Source organism: Alosa sapidissima, chromosome 18 (assembly GCF_018492685.1).
Source record: "Alosa sapidissima isolate fAloSap1 chromosome 18, fAloSap1.pri, whole genome shotgun sequence".
Classification (NCBI taxonomy): domain Eukaryota; kingdom Metazoa; phylum Chordata; class Actinopteri; order Clupeiformes; family Clupeidae; genus Alosa; species Alosa sapidissima.
Genome location: NC_055974.1, coordinates 19,943,517 through 19,969,131, shown reverse-complemented (window position 1 = coordinate 19,969,131; position 25,615 = coordinate 19,943,517). Strand labels below are relative to the sequence as shown.

Here is a 25,615-nt window from a genome sequence, read left to right as displayed (position 1 = left end):
CAACAGGTTTACAGAAAAGGACCGCGCGAAAAGCGCGCAATGGTCACAATATTGGCACGCTAGAGAAAGCAATTAGTTGGGTGTTCTGTTCACTATGCTGCACATTATGTTGTCCCAAACGTTGATACACTCGGCACATAATCCTCTTCGTGGACTCACCAACTGCGATACTTGCCCAGAAAACGACTGTCATCTGCTTGTTTACAGAAAACCCATCCTCTTCTATGGGCTTATGGATTTAAGCTTAAAACCTCTCAAAAGATGTCAAAAAGGTCACCTTCAGTCTTAAGAAGCACACTAAGTGTATCTGGTCTTTCTAGAATGATTTTATCACGAGCGTTTTAGAAAGAATTTTTATAACAAATAGTCTGTTAACAGATAATGTAAAATATAGGCCTAGTGGTAAGGGACAGCCTAAGCAATTTATCCTATATGTGTGTAATAAAGGCATCTTAATCTACCTTCCAGCCAACAGAAATAATTTGAGAACAAATAGCTTTGGCATGCCACAGAAAGAAACATAGATTTTTGTTTTGCTAATGTAATTGCAGTGGAGCAGTGTATCATTGTGTTTTAACATACATTAGTGAACATTACATTAGTGAAACAATGAGAAATTCCATGGAACAGTCCTCCTCCAAATCACGGATATACCATGCAGTCTTACTTCTCCAGGAATAACATTTCCTAATTAAATGGTCTGACATTATTTAGGTCTTTAGCTCCTTAAGTGAAGGAACAAACGTGAGGCAGAACAAATGTATGGAGTGAAATGTCCCCAGTTTTTGGCTTAGCTGCGATCACTGAAAAGATGCAAGTATGACGCCCTGTCAACATGAAGGGTATATGTACACAATAAAAGAGAAGCCTTGTGTAACGCTCTACATGTCCCTCCCAGGCCTCCGTACTTCTGTCCCCCAGTGCGGCTTATCAGCTCTTCAGGCCCGCAGCCGGTGATGGGGCCGGCAGCGCCTCTCGGGGCCACACCATCTTCTCCAGCAGGTTCATCATGCGCTCCTGCAGCTGCTGGCTCTGCACCTGCAGCAGGTTCTGCTGCTGCACCACGCGGCGCACCTCGCGGCACGTCTCCTCCATGGCGCGCCGCATCTTCCGCTGCTCCTGCAACATGGCCTCCAGCACACGTACCTTCCTCTTCCGCAGCGAGGGAGAGGGCGATGGCTGCGGCACGCGTCTCCGTTTCGCCGGGAACGTATGGCTCCTGGAAGGGGGGCGGGCCGAAGCAGAGTGTGCGGTTAGGTGAGAGAGATGACCACTCAATATTGCATTAGAGGCATCGGAATGCATCGATCCGATACTGACTCAGATAAATGGATCAGGTAATACAGGTATCAGAGACAATTTGGTATGGATGACATGGGGCAAATCTATTCAACTCAATTCTATGTGAATGTATACGTTTACATAAAAATTAATCTACATTCACGTATGCATTCACGGGGCCGGAGCATCCCTAACTAGAGACTTTTTGGAGAGGACCTCTCTGTTTACTTTACAGTTAATTTATGTCATTGATGTCCTAAATGGGGTCATTATGACAGACTCAGTTTTAGAGGGTACGTGTCCAATGAGGGCTTTATTCTTGTACTTGATTGAAGTTGTACTGTGTACATGACAGCTGTTTATGTTACTGAAAAGAAAGGGTTTGTGGGAACAGTTCACCTTTAAATAATTAGCATCTAGAAGATGTAACATATACTTTAAAAGGTGTAAGAACAAATCCAACAATTAGAAGACTAGTTTAAAGCGTGCATTTACATTAAAAATTAAACATTGTCTGTCCTTACTTTGACCTCTGTTCTCATAGCGACCACTGATTGGGCGATTCACTGCTTAAGAATAAACTGGAAGAGTCACAGGTTAATGACAGCTTCAATTTCCCCTTGGGGATCAATAAAGTATCTATCTATCTATCTATCTAGGTTAAAAAGAACATGACATCCGATTGGATGCCTCCTTACCTGGAATCTGCTGAGTGCAAGCTCATAGAGCTGTCAGACAGCTCCTCGTCGTCTATGAGGTCCTTCTCGTCGGAAGAGCCTGTGTACTCAGGGATGAAACCGTGCACAGGTGAGGCTCCCGGCACAGGCACAGACACCTCTGGGTTCTCGGAGGACGGTCCAGCCTGATGGGGGTCTAGCGGTTCGTCTTTCCCACAGCCAGGGGGTTTTGATAAGATCCTCTCAATCATCTTGTAGTAGGGCCAGTCTGATGAGCCTACGCCATTGGTCGTATGCTTCAGTTTCCTACGCAACAACAATTACTATTTGTCACCTCTAAGGTATAAAGGTTAGAGATGAGATTCAAATACTTGACATATTTACACATTTACATTACATCAATTCATTTATTTGACACTTTTAACCAAAGTGACTTAAAAATGAGGAGTAACATTAAAGCTTGTGCAATAGGAGATCTAGAAGTAAGCATAGGCCTTAGAATTACAATAAACAATAACAAAAACATTTGATAAAAAAAACACACAGCCAGGTGGCTTGATGCTTATGGACAGACCCCGTGTCCAGATACAGATACAATACTCTGCATGACTGACCTCATGCTTTTCGTCCTTACCTGTATTGGAAAGACATGTTTGTAATCTTCATCTTGATCTCCTCGCGGTGCCTGTGTTCCCCTGTGATCTCGTAGAGTCGGTTGCCCATCTTTTCGTAGATCTTGGCGTTCCTCTTGGAGCCCTTGAGCGCGCCGTAGAACTCCTCCCAGACGTAGATCAGGGCCTTCATCTCCGAGTCGGTCCAGTTCCTGGCCCGCCGGTGCTTTTCTCCAAAACCTCCGGGCACGATGTAGCTCACACCATCGTCAGAGGCCATTCTGAAACCTAAGAGAGCGACACTGCTTACTTGCTACTTGTAAGTCTCTCTATCTCTCTCTCTCTCTCTCTCTCTTTAAACATAGAAAAGTGGCTTTTTACACTGAAGTGCACTTTACTATGGAAGCCTTTTCCACTGCATCTAGTACTCTGCTGCAAAAAAGCAGAAATATCTATGTGTGTGTGTGTGCATGCATAAGAGAAAGAGAGTGAGTAACAGAGAGATCTCAGCCTCTCCTCTCTGAGCTCTCAGTTAAGAGGCCTCAAAATGGGGCATGCAGCTGGATGGATCCGGTCTAAAAGATTTTAAAACGGGAAGTGCCGTCACTCTGATGTCAGGTTGCCCGGGTAACGGGTTGACTGGGTCCTCCCCCGCTCTCCGAGTGGCTGAGCCAATCACTCGCCCCTCCCCCACGCTCTCCCGAACTCCAACAAAAAGCTTTTAGCTGAAAGTCAATAAAGTGGGCCAGTGGAGAAAGCCGGGGGAGGGGGGGAGCCAGGAAGCAGTGCTCTGAAATATGATCCCTTTGGGAGCTAGTCTGAGAGACTAAAGAGAAAGAGAGAGAAAGAGAAAGAGAGAGAGAGAGAGAGAGAGAAACACTCCGCCGTTTCCAACGACAAAATGAGCTATTTGTAGCCCACATGTCTGTCCCAGACCAATTTAAAAGCTTTTAGGTTTGTAGCTACACACAGAGCGGAAATGAACATCTCACTAGAATTATAACAGCTAATCAACTTAGAGGCTGAATAAGCCGAGGAGCAATACTGGAGTCTGGAGCAGTAAAGGAGGGGGGGGTGGGGCAGAGCTCTCAATTTGAGTTATTTTCTTTTGGAGACAGACAAGGCGCTCGATGGCCAAGCAAGTGTACGTAGCATGCAGCTAGACACAATTTCTTCTGCCTTGATGTAGTCTCCTCCATCAACTCAAACCTAGTTACATTGAACAACCCAGAATTAGCCTATATTGTCTATGCCATTACAATTCCTGAAGCCTGTGTGAGGTTGGATATTCAAGGAAGGCTCTGTATTATCTCATTGTTGTTAATACATATTTTTAATGATAATGATAATAATAATAATAATAATAATAATAATTTGTTTTTATAGTGTCGGCTCCCTTTTGGAATTCTAGACTATCATGTCACAGCTGTTATCTCATCACTATTTTTGTAATGTCCTGCATGTGTGTTTACTTCTTCACTACTGGATGCCAACATTTCCTTTGAGTTAAATAAAGTATCTATCTCTCTGTCTGTCTGTTTGTCAGATACTGTAAGCTACTGGATGGCAACATGGATACTGGATGCCCCCCCCCCCCACACACACCCAGACAGAGAGAAGTCCTCCATCCCCAAAGCCCTGTCGCTGTTGGAGACAGACCCACTCCCCCCACTCCTCCTTCTCTCCTCTCCTAATGTCTACCCCTCCACTCCTACCCTCCCAAACGCAAGCTCATTGTAGAAATGACACTATGCATGCATGTGTGTGTGTGTGTGGGTGTGAGACGCCCCCCTACCCACCTCCCCCACCCCACTATCTCTCAAGTTGAATCTTGGTATGAAGCATGTTAATATCCCTCTGTCCATCTGTCTTCTCCCAGTCAGTGCTCTAGAGCAAACCAATCTGTCACTGCCTGACCAGTATGTGTGTGCCATTGACTGTAGAATACATTTCTTATGGTGTGTGCAGGCCACACCGTCAGTACTGGTGTAAAAGGTCACATTTATATTATTTTATAATTAGCCTACACAAAGATGGGTTATTATTATTTATTATTATTATTATTTATTATTAAAATATTATTTATATTTTGTTGTGCCCTTCACCTCTTCCCTGTCTATCTATTAGGGGTGGGCGATATGGACAAAAAATAATATCTCGATATTTTTTGTGATTTTGACGATAACGATAATTAGTCGATATCCTTTAAAAATTTGTTTTTGTTAAAGTCTGAGTTACTTTACAGCTCATTATTTATGAATAGCATCATTACAATAATAACCAATAACCTACCTGTGACTTTTTAACCAAATCAACCAATGCATTGTCACTCTGACACATTTCCAATTCTGCCCCCACTTGTGTGTGTGGCAATGACATGGTCTAGCCAGCTACATTAGAGAAGATGAATAGGCCTAACAGTTTCCCAAGAGAAAGTCTGAAGCTGAAGTTCCTTTCAAACCTTTACATAGGATTCAATGTAAAACTAAGAGCAGACCAACAGAGTAGCCTACATCTCAGTTATTTCCTTCTATGTTTTGTTTTAGAGCAATCACGTAGGCAAGAATTCCAAGTTACAGAATAGAAACTAATGTGTTAGCTTATGGCTAATGTAAATGAGAAATCCCAAAGAGATGCTAACGGTTAGCATAATCGGTAAACATAGATATTTAGAGCGAACTTCAGTCCATTTACAAAAGAGTTACATGAGAATAGTTATTTGTTTACAACTGACTATTAAAATACTCAAAGGCTAATGTTTTCTCTACATATAATACCGTGTAGGAAAAAACGTGACTGTCTCATCAATGCTACTTGAACAGAAGTAGCCGCATAAAATCCCAAGTAGGCTACTCTTGCTGCACAAATTAAACATTAGGCTGCGTGGGACAACAGTTGTGACCCACTAGTGATCACGTGACACTTGCTCTGCTGCACTTCTCCCGCATAGCCTACCTCCTGGGAATGTATGAGTCTTCAGTGCGTGATTTCGAGTGTTTTTTCCCCATAAGTAATTTAAATACTCGATAATGTCAATTTGCACATCGTTAAAACAACAATCACGATATTATCGCAGACGATATATATCGCCCACCCCTACTATCTAACCCTCTAGTAAGTATAGGCCTATATATTGAACAGCAGCATGGTGTTATTGAACAGTCCAAACCACAAACAACACTTGGCCGTTCATTCATGCTCTATTCATAATATATCTCATATCTTTACCCTACTGTCATCCACCACTTTTATAACTATGATTTTACATACGTACCTACTTTTAAATTAAAATCTGCAAAGCCTGCAATCAGAACAGAGAAGAAGTGGACAAATGAAGCGAAGGAGGAGCTGCAGGACTGTTTTGACTGTACAGACTGGAGTGTTTTTGAAGAAGCCACAGGTGACCTGGACAAACATACTGACACTGTGACATCCTACATTAGTTTTTGTGAAGGAGTGTGTGTGCCAACAAAGACTTTCCGCATCTTCAACAACAATAAACCATGGATTACTGCAAGACTGAGTCAACTCCATTAGGCCAAGGAGGAGTCCTACATCAATGGAGACAGGACTCAAAACACTCAGAAACACAAAAAGATCAGAGCAGCTAAAAGAAAGCTTCTCTGAAAACATGAAAAACCGGTTTTCAGCTAACGACTCTGCAGCACTGTGGAGAGGCGCTCAAGACATCACCAGCTATAAGAGACCAGGCCCCCCCTGCTGATGCTAATAATGGCCTTGCTGATGACCTGAATGCCATTTCTACTGCAGGTTTGAGAGGGAAACACTTACACCCCTCCCCCACTCCAGACCAACTGCAGCCCCACCACTCACCTCTCGCGACACTAGTTGCAATATTCTCCTGAACAGAGATGTTGCTGTTGTGAAAAGGTTATCACTACCTACTTTACACCGTAGAAGAAGCAATGTCAGCCTTTCTCTGAGCTGTCAGTAGCATTGACTTAGCAGATATCCTTTAGTTGAAAATAAATCTCTTTGTTACCTTTCACTGGATTATTGACATGTCCCTGGGTCTTAGTTCTTTCCTCTTGATTCCACGTGTTGCAACTATCGCTGGTTACTTTGTTAACTTATTCAGCAAATTAATTCACGACTGTAACAAGCTATCCCAAGTGGTCTGCGAGTAGACGTGGTAAAACATAATATAGATGAGTTGTTTGCCATTTTAAACCAACTTGTATGTAAATCCAAACAGTTCTGCAACACTGCCTATGTAAATCTGTGTTTTTTTTGTTAACGGGAGCATTTACTGCCTGAAATATCCGATTTTATTTACCACGCTCGGAGTTATAGTGCTGGCCTGATGGGTCGCCCATTTACACCGTTTCAACGGCACATGAACGGTTAGACCGAGAATTCTCGTCGTGAAATTAAAATTCCACTGGAGCTCCAAGCGGTTGTGTACACGCAGCCTTACAACACTGTCTACAGCTCTTTGAGTCACGGTAAAATGTCATTTTTGGCTAATTTAGATACACCTATGGTGTGGGTGGTTGCGTTTCTTTAGGAGTCGACTGTCTTGGTTTGTATAGAAATTGATATTAAGTGACACATACACGCAAGACGGTGGAAATACGGGACCGACGGTAATAGGGGAAGTTCCGATAGCCTAGCATAATAGATGGCCCTTACAATGACCAAAGACCTTAGTAGTACAATTACACTGAACATAGCCTATAGGCCTAATGTGGACTAATGTGATTTTTTACAGTGGGTACTATTAATTGAATTCCCTAATCCCTAACTTCACAACAGTTCATGACATGTGGGGTGATGACAGCTACCCCCCCCCCTGCCACTGCAAGCTAGGCCTACAATATCAGTTGTTATAATTAGCAATATAATCAGCAATATTGTGATAGTGAAAACTAATGGCATGGTGTCCCTGTTAATATCAATTAATTGAAGCCCTTTTAAGGTGTGGTGAATTTTTTTTTTGCGGGCTCTATGCACACAAATTACCTACAACGCAGGATTGTCTTTCAATCCTAGTGACGTCCCTGGTTTAGACATTGTTTACTACAGTTAGGACTGGTCAAACTAAATCATAGCTTACACAAGCTCAGCAGTTTCAAGCTCACAAGTTCACAAGCTCTCAAGTTTTGAATTAATAGTGCCTATATCACGCTACGTTTTACAAAATGTAAACACCGCACTCTCCCGTTTGTTTTCTGTCGGTGCGTGATCCTAACCTGACTCTCACCAGATGAATTTCGTTCCGCCTAGCTCCACTCATCCATCTGGGATCAATCCATTGAAGTGTTGCTTCAGAAGGCTAGGCCTAATCAAAAAATGCTTGCATATGATTGGATAAGCCACTTGTCCGTCATCTATTGACATGCTACTTCAACCACTCACATCGAAGCCAACCCGTGACGCTGATAACAGTCTCACAGTCGCTTCTACGCTATGTCACATCTATGAAACTCCCGCCCTGCGTCCTGATTGGCTCTACCATAAAATCTGGTGCAGAAATCACTCTCAACGGAAGAGGTCCCAGATGGATGTGAGTGAAGCTAGGCGGAGCTAAGCGGAACGAAATTCATCTGGCGAGAGTCAGGTTAGCGTGATCCAGGAAACTAACAGAAAATCAAAGATTGGTCGCACTCCAAAAATTATTTTTTTCCCCGCCGATTTATTTTCAGTAGCAACAGGGGTAAGTAAACGTTTCGGCCTTATGGCCTTCGTCAGTGTGTAAAATGTAAGGGCACAAACCCTGAACTGCCGTCTATGAGTTAGCTGCCCCATTTTGGTTGCTTTTTTTTAGCGAGCAACCCGGGGATTTTAGCTCAGTTGTCAACACGCTCGACTTCCACTCCGAGGCGCAGCTGTTCGCGGGAGTTCTCGAGTGCATGGAGTGCAAAAACACTATTTTTGACCATTTCTGAACTGTGAAACTCAGCAAATATGCTTTGTGGTTGTAAACTTACTTATTGCTGTAGGCTATCATCATCATAACTACATATTTCACCTGTGTATGCAAAACAGTTTTGGCTACAGCACAAATATTTCCATCCATAGAAGCAAATCTAACCTCTGAATTTCTTTTCAAAGTGCACCAGCCCCCTAGGGGGGGTTGGGCCCCAGTGCAGTTGTGGGTCTAGTGATACCCCTGGTACAAATCAATATGGGGGCTATTTTGACTGAAAGAGGTGACCAAGAAGCTAGCAGTTTTTGTCCAAAAAAGCATTGCCACACAACGATACTCAATATGTTGTCCAACGGTGAGTCACTGCACCGACACTGGATTTCAGGGTTCCTCCACCTGCCAAATCCCAATTTAACCACTGGGTGTAGCCTTACATAAGCCTGTGAATATCCTGTGGCTGCAGCTAACCTTACCTACCTTTCTTGTGTTATACTATGGAATGTTATGCTATGTTATGAAATTGGAATTAGCATTTACGATTAGCATTGGATTATTTAGCATTTGTTTTAATTCTCCACAGGAATTGGGGGAAGGAGACAACCGCATACTGTAGGCTATGGTATGTTTGTGAAATTGCAGGTGTCATTGTTTTTCTGCTATTTTGTTGTCTTGCATTTTGTGATTTTGTAAACCTTGTCCATCGAACCCCTGGTATTAGCCTGCTAGCTCCCGCTATAATGAATGCTAATGATGTTAGCTAGACTAGAGACAAAATCTGGAGACATTTTCAGTCCACAAGTGTAAATACCTCCAAAACATATAGGGCCCTACCCAGATAGCAAAATGTATTTGGCCCGGATCCGGCCCAGATCCACCTTCAGATTTGGGCCAGATCCGCAAAACGGACCCGTGTCTTTTGGCACAACGGGCCATTACCGTTCCGCATCCGTTTTCATGATCTGGCCCAGCTCTGGGACGGCTCTGAACCGGATGTGTTTTTTATTTGCGGATCCGGGCCAAATGTGCAAATTATCTTCATGATCTGGGCCAGATTCGGACCAGATGAGTGTTCGATAGTAGCGATTGCGGCCCTTATTTGGGCCAAATGTGCACTTTATCATAATGATCTGGGCCAGATCAGGACCAGATGAGTGTTCAATAGTGGCGATTCCGGCCCTTATTTGGGCCAAATGCAGACCAGCTCATTTTACGTCTGGCACCCATTTGTACTATATAGTCAGTCACAAATCAAGGAGTTACAGTATTTGTTCAGAATTTCAAGTTAAGATTGTCAAATAAAGGATTACTAATAAAGCTTTTTAAACAGTAACATCCAATACCCCTAGTTGAACTCAGTAGCCAGTAGTTTGATCGTGTATATTAAGTGTTAATTTATTCCAAGATGTTGATAATTTATCTAAAAATCAAAACCTTGTACTAATTATTAAATTTCATTTATCACACACACTTTCCCTCTCAATTTATTACACACATATGTAGCATGCACTGGGTGGTGGGTGGATCTTGTCCTTACTGCCCCTGTTGAGACAAAAAAGGCAATCAGCACACATGACAATCCTTGGCTAATGCTTCCTGTACAAAAATGACATGACTCAACATTATCAAGATAGTTAATGATTTGAGTTGAGTTGAATTTGAGAATGAATGATTTGTGATGCAGTGTGTAATGCTTCCACTAGATTGGAAATGTAAAAATCTTGTTTGAGAAAGATGACAAGTCTTAGTCTTGGAACAAGAACATTTGAAAAATGTGAAAATGGAGGGTACAAATTAGAAGACAAAGTGGAATGTCTATTTCTATTCCTGTTCAAACAATTTAAGCAAAAAAAAAGAAAAATATAGCTGCAAGCAGCAATGAGGGGGGCCAAGCAGATAGGCCGGAGTAACCATGGCAACGAAATGCTGTTAGCTCAATGCTGCAATCAGACGTATGGCCATAAGCTGTCAAAGCAAGTTTCACGTCTAGTACGTCAAAAGTTACAAGGCAAAATGCATTTTTGCTAATTGCAGTGACCCTAGAGGTCAAAGGTCACAAAATTTCTTCGGCGTTCACCTGATGGGGTCATGAGTCCATGTACCAAGTTTGGTTTTGATACATGCAACGATTGCTGAGATATGAGCTCACTTCCTGTTTGGCGGCTTCGCCACAAATTTCGATTGGATGTGACGGGCGAACGCTTCTATCAATTGTTACAGAAATAAATGAAGTGATAAGACATGGTCTGAAGATGGTCTGTGCCAATTTTGGTGAAGATCAGATGAAATTTGTGACCTGTGCGAAATTGTTGGTGTTTTTGATCAAATCAAATATGGCGGCCGAATAAATTATATTGATGTGACAAGTTGCCCTTAGTTGACCTAAGGACCTTTCACAGTATTACCAGACACCACTAGTACAATTTAATTCTAAGCACAGCAGCAGCTACAGGCCAAAAGGCATGTTTGTGAATTACAGCGCCCCCTAGAGGTCAAAGGTCCTCCTGATGGGGTCATGAGTCAATGTACCAAGTTTGGTTTTGATACATGCAAGGTTTGCTGAGATATGAGCTCACTTCCTGTTTGGCGGCTTCGCCGCAAATTTTGATTGGCTTTTACGGGCGAACGGTAATACTTCCGAAGACAAAAAGTGATAACTTTTGTGAGGCTTGGTCTGAAGATGATCTGTGTCAAATTTGGTGGGAATCAGAGAAAGTATGTGACCCCTGATACATTTTAAGTGTTTTTGATGAAATCCAAAATGGCGGAAAATCCATCATGGCGGAAAATGACGTCATAGGGTGTGTTGAACTCGGCTTGGTCCAAGGATTCCAACAATACCTGACTTTTGAAAATCGGACCAACAGGTCAAAAGTTACGTGCATGAACGCACGTCCAACTTTGGTCTGTTGGTGGCGCTAGAGGGTTCGAGTTGCCGACATGAAACTTGGTGACATGAATCATGGGACTGTCCCCAATCAGTGTGCCAAATTTCCCAACTTTTTACCATACGATTCTATGGGCTGCCATAGACTCCCATTGCATATAATAATAATAATAGGAAAACGTAGAAACACAATGAGGTCCTCGCAGCTTCGCCCCCCAAATTATATCCAAATCCAGCATGGTTTAGGTCCTTGTAGTGGGCCTATACTGTAAATTAAGCTCTGCTTAAATTATGTCATAAAAATGTGAAAATGGAGGGTACAAATTTGAAGACGAAGTGGAATGTCTATTTCTATCCCTTTTCTATCAATTTAAGCAAAAAAAAACCCAAACAATTTTAACATCCAAATCCAGTGAGAATACACAATACTACATTGAGTTCCAGCAACAGACATTAGCTGATGTACTCAATACTTTAAACCCTTACCAAAACTCTAGGAACTAGGTCGTGTGAAGCCACATTTCAGAGGACCTCTCAGCCAAACGTTTAACAGCTTTCTTATAACACTTAAACATGCAACAATGCATTTAATCTAAAGAAATCTTACAACTATGCCAACATCTAGACCAGAAAAGCCATGTGATACTTGCCGTTGTTTAAGAGCTCAAGTTTACAACGTTCAAATGAAAGAACCTGTTGTCACCTGTTGTCATTGGCCTTTTTAGTGGTCCAAACAAACCAACATCCAACAACAGGTTCTTTCATTTGAATGTTTATCAAAAGTCAAAGTGGGCCATAACTGTAAACTTGAGTTCTTAAATAGACGTAAGAAAAAGTTCATGAACTGCAGCTAACACTCGAACAGAGCATGTGTTGCGCTCCATGAAAACAACCGAGACCAGGGAGAGGCGCAATGTAAAGCCGCTGATGAAAGCGACATTTCAGGGGACTTCTCAGCCAAACACTTTCTTATAACGCATGCAACATGCATGCAATCTAAAGGAAATCTCGTAACCATGCCAACATCTAGACCAGAAAAGCCATGTGGTCGATCAGGAACACCATCATGATGGACTCTAAAAATGATGAGTCAGTCCGTAACACAAAATCATCTACCGGGTATGTCATTCTGTGGTTGAAATAAAAACCTGGCTGGCAACACTTATCACATCCATGATATGCATTGTGAGCCTTTATGTTCTTCACAAATGCTCTAGCAGGGGTGTCACATACAAAAAGGGCAATAACAACAGGTTCTTTCATTTCAATGTTTATCAAAAATCATAGTAATGGGTAATTTGCGCGCCTGACACGGTGAGGTAGTGACGAAAAATAACAATACAGGCCTCTTTCGAGGCCCTGTAATTGGAATTAGCGAATCCTAAACCCATAGGCGAAGACCCATCAGAGGGCAAGTCTGGTTCTTCACAAATGCTCTAGCAGGGGTGTCACATACACCCACAGAAAAGGGCAATAACAACAGGTTCTTTCATTTCAATGTTTATCAAAAGTCATAGTAATGGGTAATTTGCGCGCCTGACAAATGTCTTGTCAACATTTCATGTCAACAGTGTAATCAGAAATACCTAGGCAGTTACACTTTGGTACTTGGATGTGTATGGTACCTTGACAGCTACCACATGCTATGTCTTGTGGGTGAAAGTATTTTTTTGTTTATGTATGTGGACTATATGTGTGCTTGCTGTATGTTCTTAAAGGTCACATTCACTGACAAACCGTTTAATACTTGTTACTTTCGAAATACTATAGCTCACTCCAAGTTGCATATGCATGCTGCACGTGAAAATGATCTTCTACCCCCATTGCCCGCATTAGCCAATGAAAGAAAATACACGGAAAAACAAGCGAATCAGAAAGAGCCCTTCCCAATGACGCCGAAGGGAAACTGATTCATGGCCTCGCCCACCTTGGCTTGTGACCGCCTACAGGAAGACTGGAAGATTTTGCGGCTAGGGGATTGTCTCTCTGCAGCTAGTAGGAGCTAACAGCAAGTTGCCAACATGGCAGAAAAAAAATCGTGCCTGTTTTATTTCTGGCAATAACACATCAATGTTGCATGTCTTGCCTTAGAAACATGAGTTGAGGAAGAAATGGTTTGGATTTATCGTTGGAACACCACCACCGAAGTAGTGCAACATTAGTTCTGTGTTCCAATCATTTCGACAACACTCACTGCCTTAGAAAGTGGTTTTGCATCGATGTTCTGAAAACCTGGTTCTGTACCGTCATGACGATCGACCACCAGCTCACAGGCTGTAAGTACAAACAAACTTTTCCACCTAACGTCTGTTACAAAATAGCATGTTCATATTCTTCACGTTAGCATGCATGAAAAGGGTACAAGCTAGGCTTAGGCTAGCCTATATTACAGGAAGCTACACCAGGCACGTAACTGAAGTGTTCTGTTCGCGACGTGTAAAATCAGAGAATGCCTAATAGGAAGGGCTCTAGTAAAATCCATTAGAGGAATGGTCTATTTTCCCGAACGTAGCCTACAGGCCACTAACACGCCAGGTGTAGCAACTTCCATTGATTAGACCTATTGGAAGCTAATTGTTGCAGTACATAACGCGAACGGAATGCTTCAGTTACGTGCCTGGTGTAGCTACACTCATAAGAAACTGACCACACTACCCAGAGATTTAGCTTGTTGAACCTATAATCTTCTAACCTAAGCGTTAAACCACAAATAATAATATTAGCAACAATATTTTATGCTCAACTAAGTACGGGTATTGTTCTAGTCTAAACAGGGAAAATCAAAAACACAATACCCCTGCACTATTAGGCTAAGTTGCTATCACTAGAGCTCAGGTATTTACACTTCAGTCTAATTTATGTCTTCTTGCCATTATTACATTGACATACAATGATGTTTTGTTTGATTACTTGCTGTTTACTTAGTGTTTTGTATGTCTTCCAGAGCACATCCTCATGTCAGGCTACACAGCTTTCTAGCCTACATTAGGTCATCACGTTAGAAGCAAAGGTTTGTGATCTAACTTTTATTGTTGCGCTAGTTCGTTTCTAGAAGTCTTTTTCTAGTAGTCTAATACAGGTTCTTATGTGCTCGTCAATGTTTTGGGAAGTCAATTCATGGGTTTCTTCAGGTCACTTTCCACAGGTGTATAAAATCAAGCACCTCGATTATGAATGCAGACTGCATGGTGCTTGATTAATACACCTGTGTAAATGGACCTGATGAAACCCATGAATTGCATAACAGATAGAATTGATATTACCGAATGTCTTCTTGTGGGTGTGCTACTTAGTACATCATACACCTTACCACAGTCACTAAAATATTTTTGTTTCCATTGTGCCAGTACAGTTTTGTGAGATAGTGAATGTCCTGTGTACTGTTAGTATCTTGTAACTTGACAGTAATACACATTTATTTACTTTAGGTACCCAAACAGAATACTTCATGAAAAGTATGAGTATTGATACAAGCACTTCGGATACACCATGGGCATGGGGGCCTGCTACCTCTACTGCCATCAAGCCTGTTCATCCAAGGCCAGCTAGAAGACCTCGGGTTGATCAAGAGGAGGAGGAGGATGAAAGCGACATCTCCACAATAACACCTGATGGCTCCACCTATGGCCCAGCGCAATCAAAGAGCAATGTAATAAAATCATCACAGCCAACGGATGTGTTTTGTGTGTTGTCCCTTCGGATCCCCAGGACAATACAAGCCAAAACAACAACTCAGACCTTTTTCCCTAAATAATCCCAGCACTATGTCTGAAACATATGACGATGATGTCTGCATCATCTGGCAAAAAGAGGACATTGTTAATTCTGTGCATAGTTTGGATGTTCTTGTTTTGTGTTTGCATTATTTTAATAGACTGCAATATTACTATTTGTCAGTGTTTCACGGACCACCTAGCAAAAAAAAAAAAAAACAGTAGACCTACTTCAACAGTATATTACACAATAGGCCTTCTTACTGAACCACCTTGCTTATTGTCTTTGCACCTTGCTTATGGTGTCAGAGGATTCGTATGATTTAAACTGGCATAGGTTACATCAGTGTTGCAGAACTGTTTGGATTTACATACAAGTTGGTTCAATATTGCAAACAACTCATCTATTATATTTTACCACATCTACTTGTGGAACACTTGAGAGAACTTGCGGACCACACTTTGAGTACCACTGCTGTATGTAAATATAATAAAGTTGTTTATAGACAATTGACCTGTTTTGTATATTTGTTTTAGGAGTTTCATCAGTTTTTGTCCCTTTTAAGCTAAAGGTTTATCTTACCTTTCATATCTTCAGTCTCACAGAGGGCCATAGTTGTCATAGTCGAATGTTTAGTGCATTTTGAAGGGAGTACATTATGCTAAGGCAGACTGGTTCTAATCCTGGGTACAGGGTCATACAGACAACAGGGGTACTGGTGTTGCCCATTTTTATAACCACATGACCAATCCCCTTACGAAAAAGTAGTATAGGAATCTTATAGTATTTGGGACAAAATATTATAGTAATCTTATAGGAATAATTGGGACATACTGTAGAAGTACTACTAATAACTCTATAATATCCTGTAACCGCTATAGTTTTTCTATAGTAGTCTTATAGTACCTATAGTATGTCCAAATACTATAGTATTCCTATAAGATTACTGTAATATTTAGTCCCAAAATACTATAAGATTCCTATAGTAGGCTACTTTTTCTGTCATACGTGACAGAAAACAACTTGAGTAGGCTAACCTCTGCCAATGTCAGGCTATCAAAGCCATAGTTCTCATTACCGGAGAAGTCTTACAGCACACATTCTCTGCTTCTGTAGGCATTCTGGTACAATTCCAGCAAAATATAGCTAGGTAGGCGTGTTTGCATTTAGATCTATCTATATATTGGGCTATGACCAAGTGGTCTTTCAATGATAGTAGCATGGAATTCAAACCATAACTATCTAGCTATTCCGATAGCATTAGCAGGCTAGGTCAGTGGCTGAACTGCATTTAGGGTGCTTACCTGTGTTGTGAAGTAAAATATCTACTAGGAAGATTGCAAAGACTTTTGACTGTGTAAAGAAATAGGTCTTTATTTTAAAACGTTTCCAACTGTTTATTACTTGAAAGCAAGATGACGATTGTCACAAACGTTTACCTCTTTTAGGAGAAATTTTAAGCTGACAGGCAATTGTTACCATTCTATTAAACCAACGTTCACAGAGAAACGATCAGGAAGCAGTTCTTCTTCCTACTCGAATACTAGGATCAAACACATGAAGTTGTATCTCCGAAGACATTTTGTGCAACAGTTTTGACTCGAGTTTTAGCCAGGTTTTAGCACTGTAAAGTTGAATATGGAGCATAGCACAGGCAGAATCGGATGAGGACGCACTGGAGGAAGCGTCACAGTACTGTTAGCCAATCAGAGGTGAATTCATTAGCATGTCATTAATATTCATGACTAGAGGCGAAATCCAGTCGTTCCTCCCCGCCCACCTTCCCCACCAAACTAGAACAGCATGAAACAGACGCAGGACAGCATTTTTTTCACCAAAACCGGCTCACAGGGCATTCATCAATACTACAGACCACTGCAAAATTAATGAAAAAACGATGAGATGAGACCTTTAAGGCTGCTGAAACAACTCAATTTCCCTGTGGGATAATTAAAGTATATCTATCTATCTATCTATATCTATCTATCTATATCTATCTATCTATCGAAAAAAAATATTGATGTGTCCAATGCTTACTGACCTTTTCTTCAGTTAGAACTGTATTTGTTATTTGTTATTGCTTGGGGGGAACAAATGTTATTTGTACCTTTTGTTATTTATTTATTTATATATTTCATGACCGTTAAAGTGATTTAATATTGAAGGTTTCATATTTATTTATTTATGTATTTATATTTTATAGCTAATGCTTGTCTCAAGTGATTTTAATATTGAAGGTTTAGAAGTATAGTGTGTATATTAACACAATAAACTTAGATTTCTTTGAATTCTGGACTATTGTAACTTTCTTTTTAAACAATTAGGTAAGGTAAGTTTATTTATATAGCGCATTTCATACACAGAGGCAGTTCAATGTGCTTAACAAAGATAAAGGCAACTCAAAGATAAAATGTAGTAGAAATAAAGTAATAAAATGAAGTAAAATTTAAGTAAAAATAATACAAATAAAATAAATGAATACACTTTAAAATAAATAAAATACAAAAATGGAGGGGGAAGAAGAGAGAGATAAAGAAAAAAATGAAGATGAAAATAAACCATGTGCTCGTCATCAAAACCTCACACATCACTTTGGATTGGCCATCTGCTTTTCCTCCTGATGCACACTGCTTTCATCTGCCTAGAGCCCTCTGACTCTAACTCTTTAGATAAAGCATGCACCTCATGTAGTTTGATGGACAGTAGTAGGTTTTTTTTGGCACAAGGGCTACTGTACACAACACTTACTTCACTGACCAAGTCAGAAACACTTATATAGGAGGAGACCCATCACTTAAGAAGTCCCATAGGAATGCATTACGGCCGTTCGTAACTCAAAGATGGTGGAGTAGAGAAACTGGTAGTCCTGCCTTGCCGTGAAAATAGCCAATCGCATCGTTAGAAGCTGTATGACTGACAGCTTTTTGTTTACTACCTCCATCACCATGGTGATAGCCATGCCGCAAATGTTGGCGCAGGCGTAGTGAGCAAATAGCTATTTTAAATAATGTATTTTTTAGCTTTATTTCAGCGATGTGCGGTTAGGTTTGACATTGTTCAATTCAGATTTAAACAAGGATTCACACAATATATTTTTTTAGTCAGTATGACCAGCCTATCTGGACTTTTGGATATCTCCCAATGCATTTTGATAGGGATTGGTTTTGTTAAGCCCAAATAGCTGACTTTGCTTTAGTGCATCTATTTTTGATAAAAACAATAACAATGCTGAGTGCGGGCCCTGTATGGGCCTAAAGAGGGCAATGAGGGCTGCCCATCACTCTAGAGCGCGGGCCCTGTGTGGGCCTAGAGAGGGCAATGTGGGCTGCCCATACAGGGCCATTACAGGGCCCACACTTTTGAGTGTGGGCCTAGAGAGGGCTTACGGCTAGACGAGGGCAGCCCATTAGGGGCCTGTGCGGGCCTTGTTAGGGCTATTAGGGCTAAGTGAGGGCTGCCCGTGCGGGGCCAGTACTGCGGGGCCAGCGCTTTGCCGATGAGCAAGTCCTCACGGGCCCACTGTGGACAGCCCACTAGGGCCCCCTGCGCCAGCCCAAAGTGAGACTTAAAGGGGCCCGCGTGGGCTTGCTTGCTGTGTGCAAACGTTATCGCATAGCTAGGCCACTCGTTTACGTTATCTGTTAATTACAGCAACATCACAAGTGTTGCGCTGTCCGGGCTCCCTACATCTGACGTTAGCTGTTGCACGGTAGGTTTTAGCTTTATTTACCTCGATTTACCTAAATTAAGCATAACGTTAGAGTAATGACTCTGTACTCCTTATAGGATCTGTATGGTATCCTAATGTGGTGACTGCCTTGCTGTTTTGTTCCTGTTTGGGGTTTGCTGTGTGGAGCGCCTTCCGCTTCTCTCTGTGGCCTTCCATCGCTGCGTCTCTGATGCATGATTGCTAGCTAACCTGGTGGTGGCTATCTGCTTGGGCCTGTTTAGTGCGGACGTGCGTGTTTGTTGCATGAGTGTGCATGTTTGGGAGTTTGGTTTGCTTGCTGCTCTATTGATGCTCTGTGCTTTGCTCTGTATTTTGTTTTGTCTTATTTGTACTCATTTGTTTTTGTTTGTTTTATACTGCATGTACTGTCAAGTGGGCTTTCCCTGTGTATGTTGCTTGTCTCTCCTGCTGGGGGCTGCATTGGGCGCATGTTGGAGGGTTTATTCTCCTCTGGTGGTGTTTATCCCTTATTGTGTGTGCTGTGTTAATTAGTTTAGATAAGTCACCTTTTCATTTTGATTTGCAGTGTGGTTTGAATCACAGATTTCGCCTCAGAGGCTTTGACATCTGCCCTCTACGGTAAGCCCAATCTAGTGTCAACATTGATCCTGACGATTTAGCGTTACATGGTGTTGCTCTGTTATTGAAGTGCATGTACATTGATCCTGTCTTAAATAAATAAATTGTTATATTTTTGTATTGTAATCTCACGTCTCTGCCTATTATTCAGACTACCAACTTGTGTGACCCTAGTGGTAAACAGGAAATTCTCAGGTTAATTTAATGGGTAGGTTTCTGGGTACAGGGCATTAGAACCTGGTGACTGTTTATATACACGGTAGGCTACTATCACACAAACAACAGAGACCAGGGAGAGAACCAAGCAGGTCTGTTCAGACACTACATTAACAATATTCAAACACACCTAGCTCCACTAGAAACAAATGAGAGGTACCTGAACAGCCTTCCGTGAATATAGCCCATTCTTTTTTTTTATAAGCTTAATTGATGAGACAAATTTGAACGTGAAATTGAACTGTTATACTCAATTTAATATCAATATCTTATTGCTTCTATGCATAATGCATTTAAATGTTAAAACAGCTTACCATGTAATATATTTTGTTTTTTGAGTTTTAAATGTCAGAAACATAGGCTAAACAGTGCTACAAGACTTACTTACCTTACTGAAAGGCAGGATTGCAGACAGGGCACGCCGAATTCACGCCAGTCACGCCACCTCAACGCCTCGGTCCTGGGGCTGAAGAGACGGGGGAGGAGGGAGAAGGCATGATTCATTCGATACTTGGATACCCGTCTAACAGTATAAAATCATTATTTTCACGTACAAACACGTATCTCAAAACATAGATAACTCGCCAACATCCCAATTCGTTCCATTGGCAGACGTAATAGAAAGTTTTACAATGATCGAACTTGTCTTAAAGATGGCGCCTATGATTTCAGCTGTCTTAACTCTAATCCCTGATAACACCTTTATGTAATATTTTTTGGTTTTTGAGTTTTAAATGTCAGAAACATAGGCTAAACAGTGCTACAAGACTTACACTTACCTTACTGAAAGGCAGGATTGCAGACAGGGCACGCCGAATTCACGCCAGTCACGCCACCTCAACGCCTCGGTCCTGGGGCTGAAGAGACGGGGGAGGAGGGAGAAGGCATGATTCATTCGATACTTGGATACCCATCTAACAGTATAAAATCATTATTTTAACATACAAACACGTATCTCACAACATAGATAACTCGCCAACATCCCAATTCGTTCCATTGTTAGGGACCTGAAACCGGTCTATACGGTAAAATCTGTACATTTTCATGGTGGATTACGTCGAATAAGTCGACTAATCGCTGCAGCACTACAAAGAATCTGTCACTGTTTATGTTATAACTAGATTGTAACTCTGTAAAGTGTGTTTTCCATTGCTGCTGCTTCAGTATTCTCAACCACGATTACCACGAGTTTTGAAAATGCTCCCTACCGCTATGTAGTCAGGATGGCGCACGCTGAGGGCGAAAGATTCTAGAGTGGAGCACGTGTCCAGCGTTCCACATTCAGCTTTTAGAGAGACCGTTATCTTTGATTATGAGAGCACCACTGGGGACTCGAATTTCCAAATGACGATTGTCCGTCGTACGAACAAGAATTTTAATCCCTGATAACACCTTTATGTAATATATTTTGGTTTTTGAGTTTTAAATGTCAGAAACATAGGCTAAACAGTGCTACAAGACTTACACTTACCTTACTGAAAGGCAGGATTGCAGACAGGGCATGCCGAATTCACGCCACCTGAACGCCTCGGTCCTGGGGCTGAAGAGACGGGGGCGGAGGGAGAAGGCATGATTCATTTGATACTTGGATACACGCCTAACTGTATAAATGTAAAACTGTATATTATTTTAACATACAAACACGTATCTCACTACATAGAACACATCTCAATTATTTTCTGGCTTACAGAGGATGCAGTAGCGGTTAAGGAATCAGGCTAGCATGCTAGCCTGGAAATTGTGAGTTAAAATCTCAGCCTAAGTTGCTCTAAGGGAGACTAGCCCTGAAGTAACAAGTAAATTGAACAAATTAAGTCGCTTCAGATAAAAAGCGTTGCTAAATTAATTTGTACATGGATAAAATGAACATTTCATTAACCCTTGCTTACCCCAAAAGCTAACGTTAGCTAATTGTCCAAGACCAGTTTAAAGTAGCGTAAACGTCAAAAGGAGCCATTAACATTATATGAAAGCAAAAATAATGTATTTCATTCTAATATAGTTGAAGCAAATAGGCTTACCTGAAACAAATCAAACGAACTCTTCTTTTCACTAGCTCTCGTGTTCACCAACCGCTCCCGTTAATGTCTAACTCAGCTCTGAGGCAGTAAGACGAAATCGTCGAACTAAAAATTTGCGCTTCCGTTTCACTACGGCTGGCCGTATCAGTTGTGACTGTGCTTCCCGTCCCCTGGTGTCTGATCCGGGTCAATGTCTCCACGACAGTAAGACAGAGGTGACAGTTACACGGATTTGCCAGTTTGAAGGCGTCTGTCCGGAGTCTACTGCTATCTGGGTATTATCGTAGTCTAAAACGCATGGTCACTGGTGAAAAGCTTATTTAAATTTAGTGGGATGTCAAGTCCACATTGGGAGTGTTTTCGTTATAAAATGTTGTGGGGATGGCGCAACAAGGCGTTCCTAAGTTTCGTAAAGAGTTAAGAGTTTCCAAAGAGTTCAAATAATAGACGAGTGCAAATGCGTATAGGCTATACTCTGCTAGGTTTAAGTAAAGCATCCATACGGTCTCGCTTGCAAGCGGATTCCTTCAAAGGGGCCGCTGACTATCAAAATACTGATGCGCTGTTTAAAGTTGCGCTGCTCGCTGTTAAAGGGAATGACAGATGTCTTAAATGAATTATAGTTTAAATGATGTTATGCCCAAAACACACCCATGACTGATGATTAAAAAAACCTAGGAAAACCTAGGAATCATATTCATTTGACATTTTGTATTTAAATGTTGATTATATAACTAATGTGATAGTTATGCATGCATTATTACAGTTAAACTATTTCAAAAACATGTTTTTGGCCTCAGAATTTGGCCCTCAATCTGTAGGCTTGCATGGATTTCTATGAAAACGAAAACATGCGTGCACAACTAAGAGGCAGAAAGCACCATAGAACAGCATAGAGCAGTGCTCTCCATGAAAAGAAAGTTTGTGTGCTGAAAACTGCACCAATTCGAAATCATGATGGTTACAATATGTTCAATATCCCTTTTCACAAGATTTGGGTAAGATTTTTAAAAGACTGTAGTCTTATGAGAAAAGCTTGAGTGGGGGGCATTCGTTAAAAGACTACATTAGTAAAAAGTCTTTCAAGAATCTTTCCCAAAAATATATGTTTTTTAGGGTTGAGTACACAGGGCAAAACTCAAATGTTTCCATACCTGTATTAGGCCTATGCATGGGCAACAAAATAATTAGGAGGGTGGACTAAACACATGTTAAAGTATATCACATCTAGAGGCTATATGCTTCCAGAAAATATATGGTTTATGGTTTTATATGTAATCAGTTTTCCCTTAGTAGTTTCATTTAATGACAAGTTTCCAACTACCTTTGAGTAGCTAGAGTGAAACTTAAATGTAATTGTATGCCGCCATAGTAGTAGTTGTTAGTTGTATCACTGCTGCTAATAATGTCAGCTGTGGCTGACAGATAAATACAGTAGCTGCTGCTTTAACACACACATTATTGCAAATTGTAGATCATACATACACATATAGGTTAAACGTTAAATAATATATAACATAGATGATGAACAGTAACAAGAACACCTTTGGTTCAGCTATCCATATCTTGTACTACTCATACTTGTCATATCAGAGCTAACTGGCTGAATGAATGCTGAACGAATGAATGAATGAATGATGCTCCATACTGTAGTCTAGCTGTCTCTCGCAAAGGGCAGATTCTACCGCGCTGCTATTCTACCAATCAAAATACCAGAAATATGAGCATCATAGATGGGCATTGTAGAACATCTCTGAGCTCTGAGTTGAGCGCTTCTCTTTCACTCATAGAACAAAATAAGATAGTGCAACAACGAACAAGTTTGGCAACGTTCTTCTACTCACGTTTTTCTTTGATCTGCGTGTGTTCCCGTAGCACACTCTCATGTTTCCGCGAAATGTGTCTTCTTAGATTCCAAAATGAATCTTTGCTCACTGAAACAGTGTCACCACATGGTTGTTCTTGCTCTACTTTGTTAGTACTATCTAATTGTTTTGTAGGAATAGTACACTTGTATGACTTAACAGTTTCCTTTCTAAAATATTTAACGAACTCCATCCCTATGAACGAGCTTACAATGGCCAATTTTCGAAATTTAAATGCTTCGGTTTTATCAGGAAGAAATGAATTCTGGGTGGATTTGAGCATGCCCAAGACTCGTGGTGTGAGCGTTATCGGAGCGAAATTGGAGCGGTGGAGCGGAACAGAGCCACCGCTCCAGCTTCTAAATTAAAGGTCCCATCACATGCCACTTTTTTGTTTACTTTTACTTTTTTATTATTTATTTATTTTTTAACTTTTTTTTGCTTTTATATAGGCCTTAGTGGTCTCCTGACATAGTATCTGAAGTATCTTTTCCCGAAATTCAGCCTTGGTGCAGAATTACAGCCACTTTGAGCCAGTCCCACAATGAGCTTTCCTTAGGACTTGCCATTTATGTCTGTAGCTTTAAACGCTAATGAGGAGCTGAGAGGCGGGGCAAGGTGGAGGGTGGGGGTGTGGCCTTGACCAGCTTGCTTACACATTTTTTAATGACAAAGTTCTCCATCATGTCCACGTTTATTGAAGTCATGTTTCACATAACCCATATTCTATTTACATTATTATATACATATATATTATATAACCCATATTCTATTTACATTATTTATATATATATATATATATATATATATATATATAGCTTATGCATGACATTAACCAGCACCACTTAATCAGACCTCTGCCATTCTACTTATATTTTTTGGATAGGTGCCAATGTGGAAAATGTGCTACCATGCCCACCATAGAAGCTGAGAATATTTGCTTCAGGTAGCATTCTCACCACTAAATTGGAAACTACTTTGTCTCTTCATTTGATAACTAATTGTGCTTAAAAATGACACATACCATTTGTAATTCTAATTAGGTTAGAAGACTATCGAATGCCGACCAAATATACAGAGCCGATTATGGTCCTCTACATTTGAAAGAAATACACCAGTAAGTTGTGCTTTGTTACAGAAGTTTATAAAATAATAAATAAAGTCTTGTCTTGAGTCTTGACTGTTTATTCCATCAACAAATCTTGTGCTTAATTTTAATTCAATAATGTAGACAGTGTCAAGATTTATTTATTTATATTATTTATCAGAGGGGAAAAAATGAAAATTGTTACAAAACAAGCATTGAAGATGATAAATGGAGCATAGGAATATTTGTTTACATAACAATAACACAAACCAATGATGTATCTGCAAGACTAAATATCAGAATCAGAGTTATTTGCTGTTATTTAGAGTGATATTTAGAAGGCTAAATCTCTGCCAGACTAAATATCAGAATGATAAATATCTGTAAGACTAAATATCAGAATCAATTATTCAGTCGTTTCAGGTATCTCTCCTGTGAGCTGGTGCTGGGGCCCCCTGGGACGCAGAATCTGGGTCATTATTCCAGCTTAGTCCTGCGCATCGTCTCAGAGTTTCCTGATGAGGAAGGCCACTATGTAGGCTTTAAACTGTCCCCCATTTGAACCACAAAGATGGCAATGACCTCCTCCTTGTCCAGCTTCTCATACTGCGCTTATAGGTCCTCTAGGACAGGAATGACCAACAGCGCATCGGTGTATGACGTAGGGTTTACAAAGACTTCCTCAAAAATGAGGTCCATGTCAGCAACATAACCTGTATCATAAAATACAAGCACAAACATTTTTTTCGTTTTAATTGGTTAGGTTTTGTTTTTACTGTGTTTTTGTATTAAACTGATCAAAATAAATACATTTTAGAAATCCGAAATATGTTTGGATTTGAACCCTTACCAAAGGTCGGCTACGTCTTTTGAGGTTTAGCTCTGCACTCTCTGAACACCTATAGGGTTAATTCCGTATAACAGGACACATCGAAGGCCGTCATCCAGCTAATCACCCAGTTGCCACTATAGACAATAGTCATGCCTTTATAGCAAGCAAAGGAAACAAGTGCAGACCTAAATTTGTTGGATATCTAAATGTGCAAACTGAATCTTTTAC

The 25,615-nt window shown here is 40.9% G+C and overlaps 2 protein-coding genes and 1 long non-coding RNA gene across 5 annotated transcripts in view; 1 reads left to right on the top strand and 2 right to left on the bottom strand.

The window, feature by feature from the left end:
• Positions 1-456: 456 nt before the first annotated feature.
• On the bottom strand, positions 457-23,709 carry msantd1 (Myb/SANT-like DNA-binding domain containing 1). Of its 2 annotated transcripts, XM_042069091.1 has the most exons (4): positions 23,448-23,709; positions 2,593-2,857; positions 1,980-2,264; positions 457-1,219 (listed from the first exon to the last, which is right to left on the bottom strand). In XM_042069091.1, the coding sequence occupies exons 1-4, from the start codon at positions 23,659-23,661 to the stop codon at positions 931-933; spliced, it is 1,053 nt and encodes a 350-aa protein (XP_041925025.1). In that variant the 5' UTR covers positions 23,662-23,709; the 3' UTR covers positions 457-930. The 2 variants fall into 2 exon arrangements, with proteins under 2 accessions (XP_041925025.1, XP_041925026.1); XM_042069092.1 differs by lacking the exon at positions 23,448-23,709 and having other exon boundaries at positions 2,593-3,198.
• Positions 6,998-25,615, top strand: part of LOC121689359 (C-type lectin galactose-binding isoform-like) — a 34,792-nt gene continuing 16,174 nt past the window's right edge. The window contains exon 1 of the mRNA XM_042069093.1: positions 6,998-7,035. The gene's annotated coding sequence lies outside the window, so the exon portion shown is untranslated. The remainder of the gene's footprint in view (positions 7,036-25,615) is intronic.
• Positions 9,919-21,665, bottom strand: LOC121689362. Of its 2 annotated transcripts, none has more exons than XR_006024761.1 (4): positions 21,604-21,665; positions 20,362-20,439; positions 19,971-20,048; positions 9,919-9,998 (listed from the first exon to the last, which is right to left on the bottom strand). It is a non-coding gene; the product is annotated as an uncharacterized LOC121689362 (long non-coding RNA). The 2 variants fall into 2 exon arrangements; XR_006024762.1 differs by lacking the exon at positions 21,604-21,665 and adding an exon at positions 21,059-21,101 and having other exon boundaries at positions 20,367-20,439.

Bases quoted from the DNA above. Each gene is read 5' to 3' on its own strand.
- msantd1 (XM_042069091.1), bottom strand. From the start codon at position 23,661: ATGGAGTTCGTTAAATATTTTAGAAAGGAAACTGTTAAGTCATACAAG. The intron at 2,858-23,447 runs GTGAGTAGAAGA...TCGCTCTCTTAG, and splicing joins CACGCAGATCAAAGAAAAAC to GTTTCAGAATGGCCTCTGAC. The intron at 2,265-2,592 runs GTAAGGACGAAA...GTTGTTGCGTAG, and splicing joins AACATGTCTTTCCAATACAG to GAAACTGAAGCATACGACCA.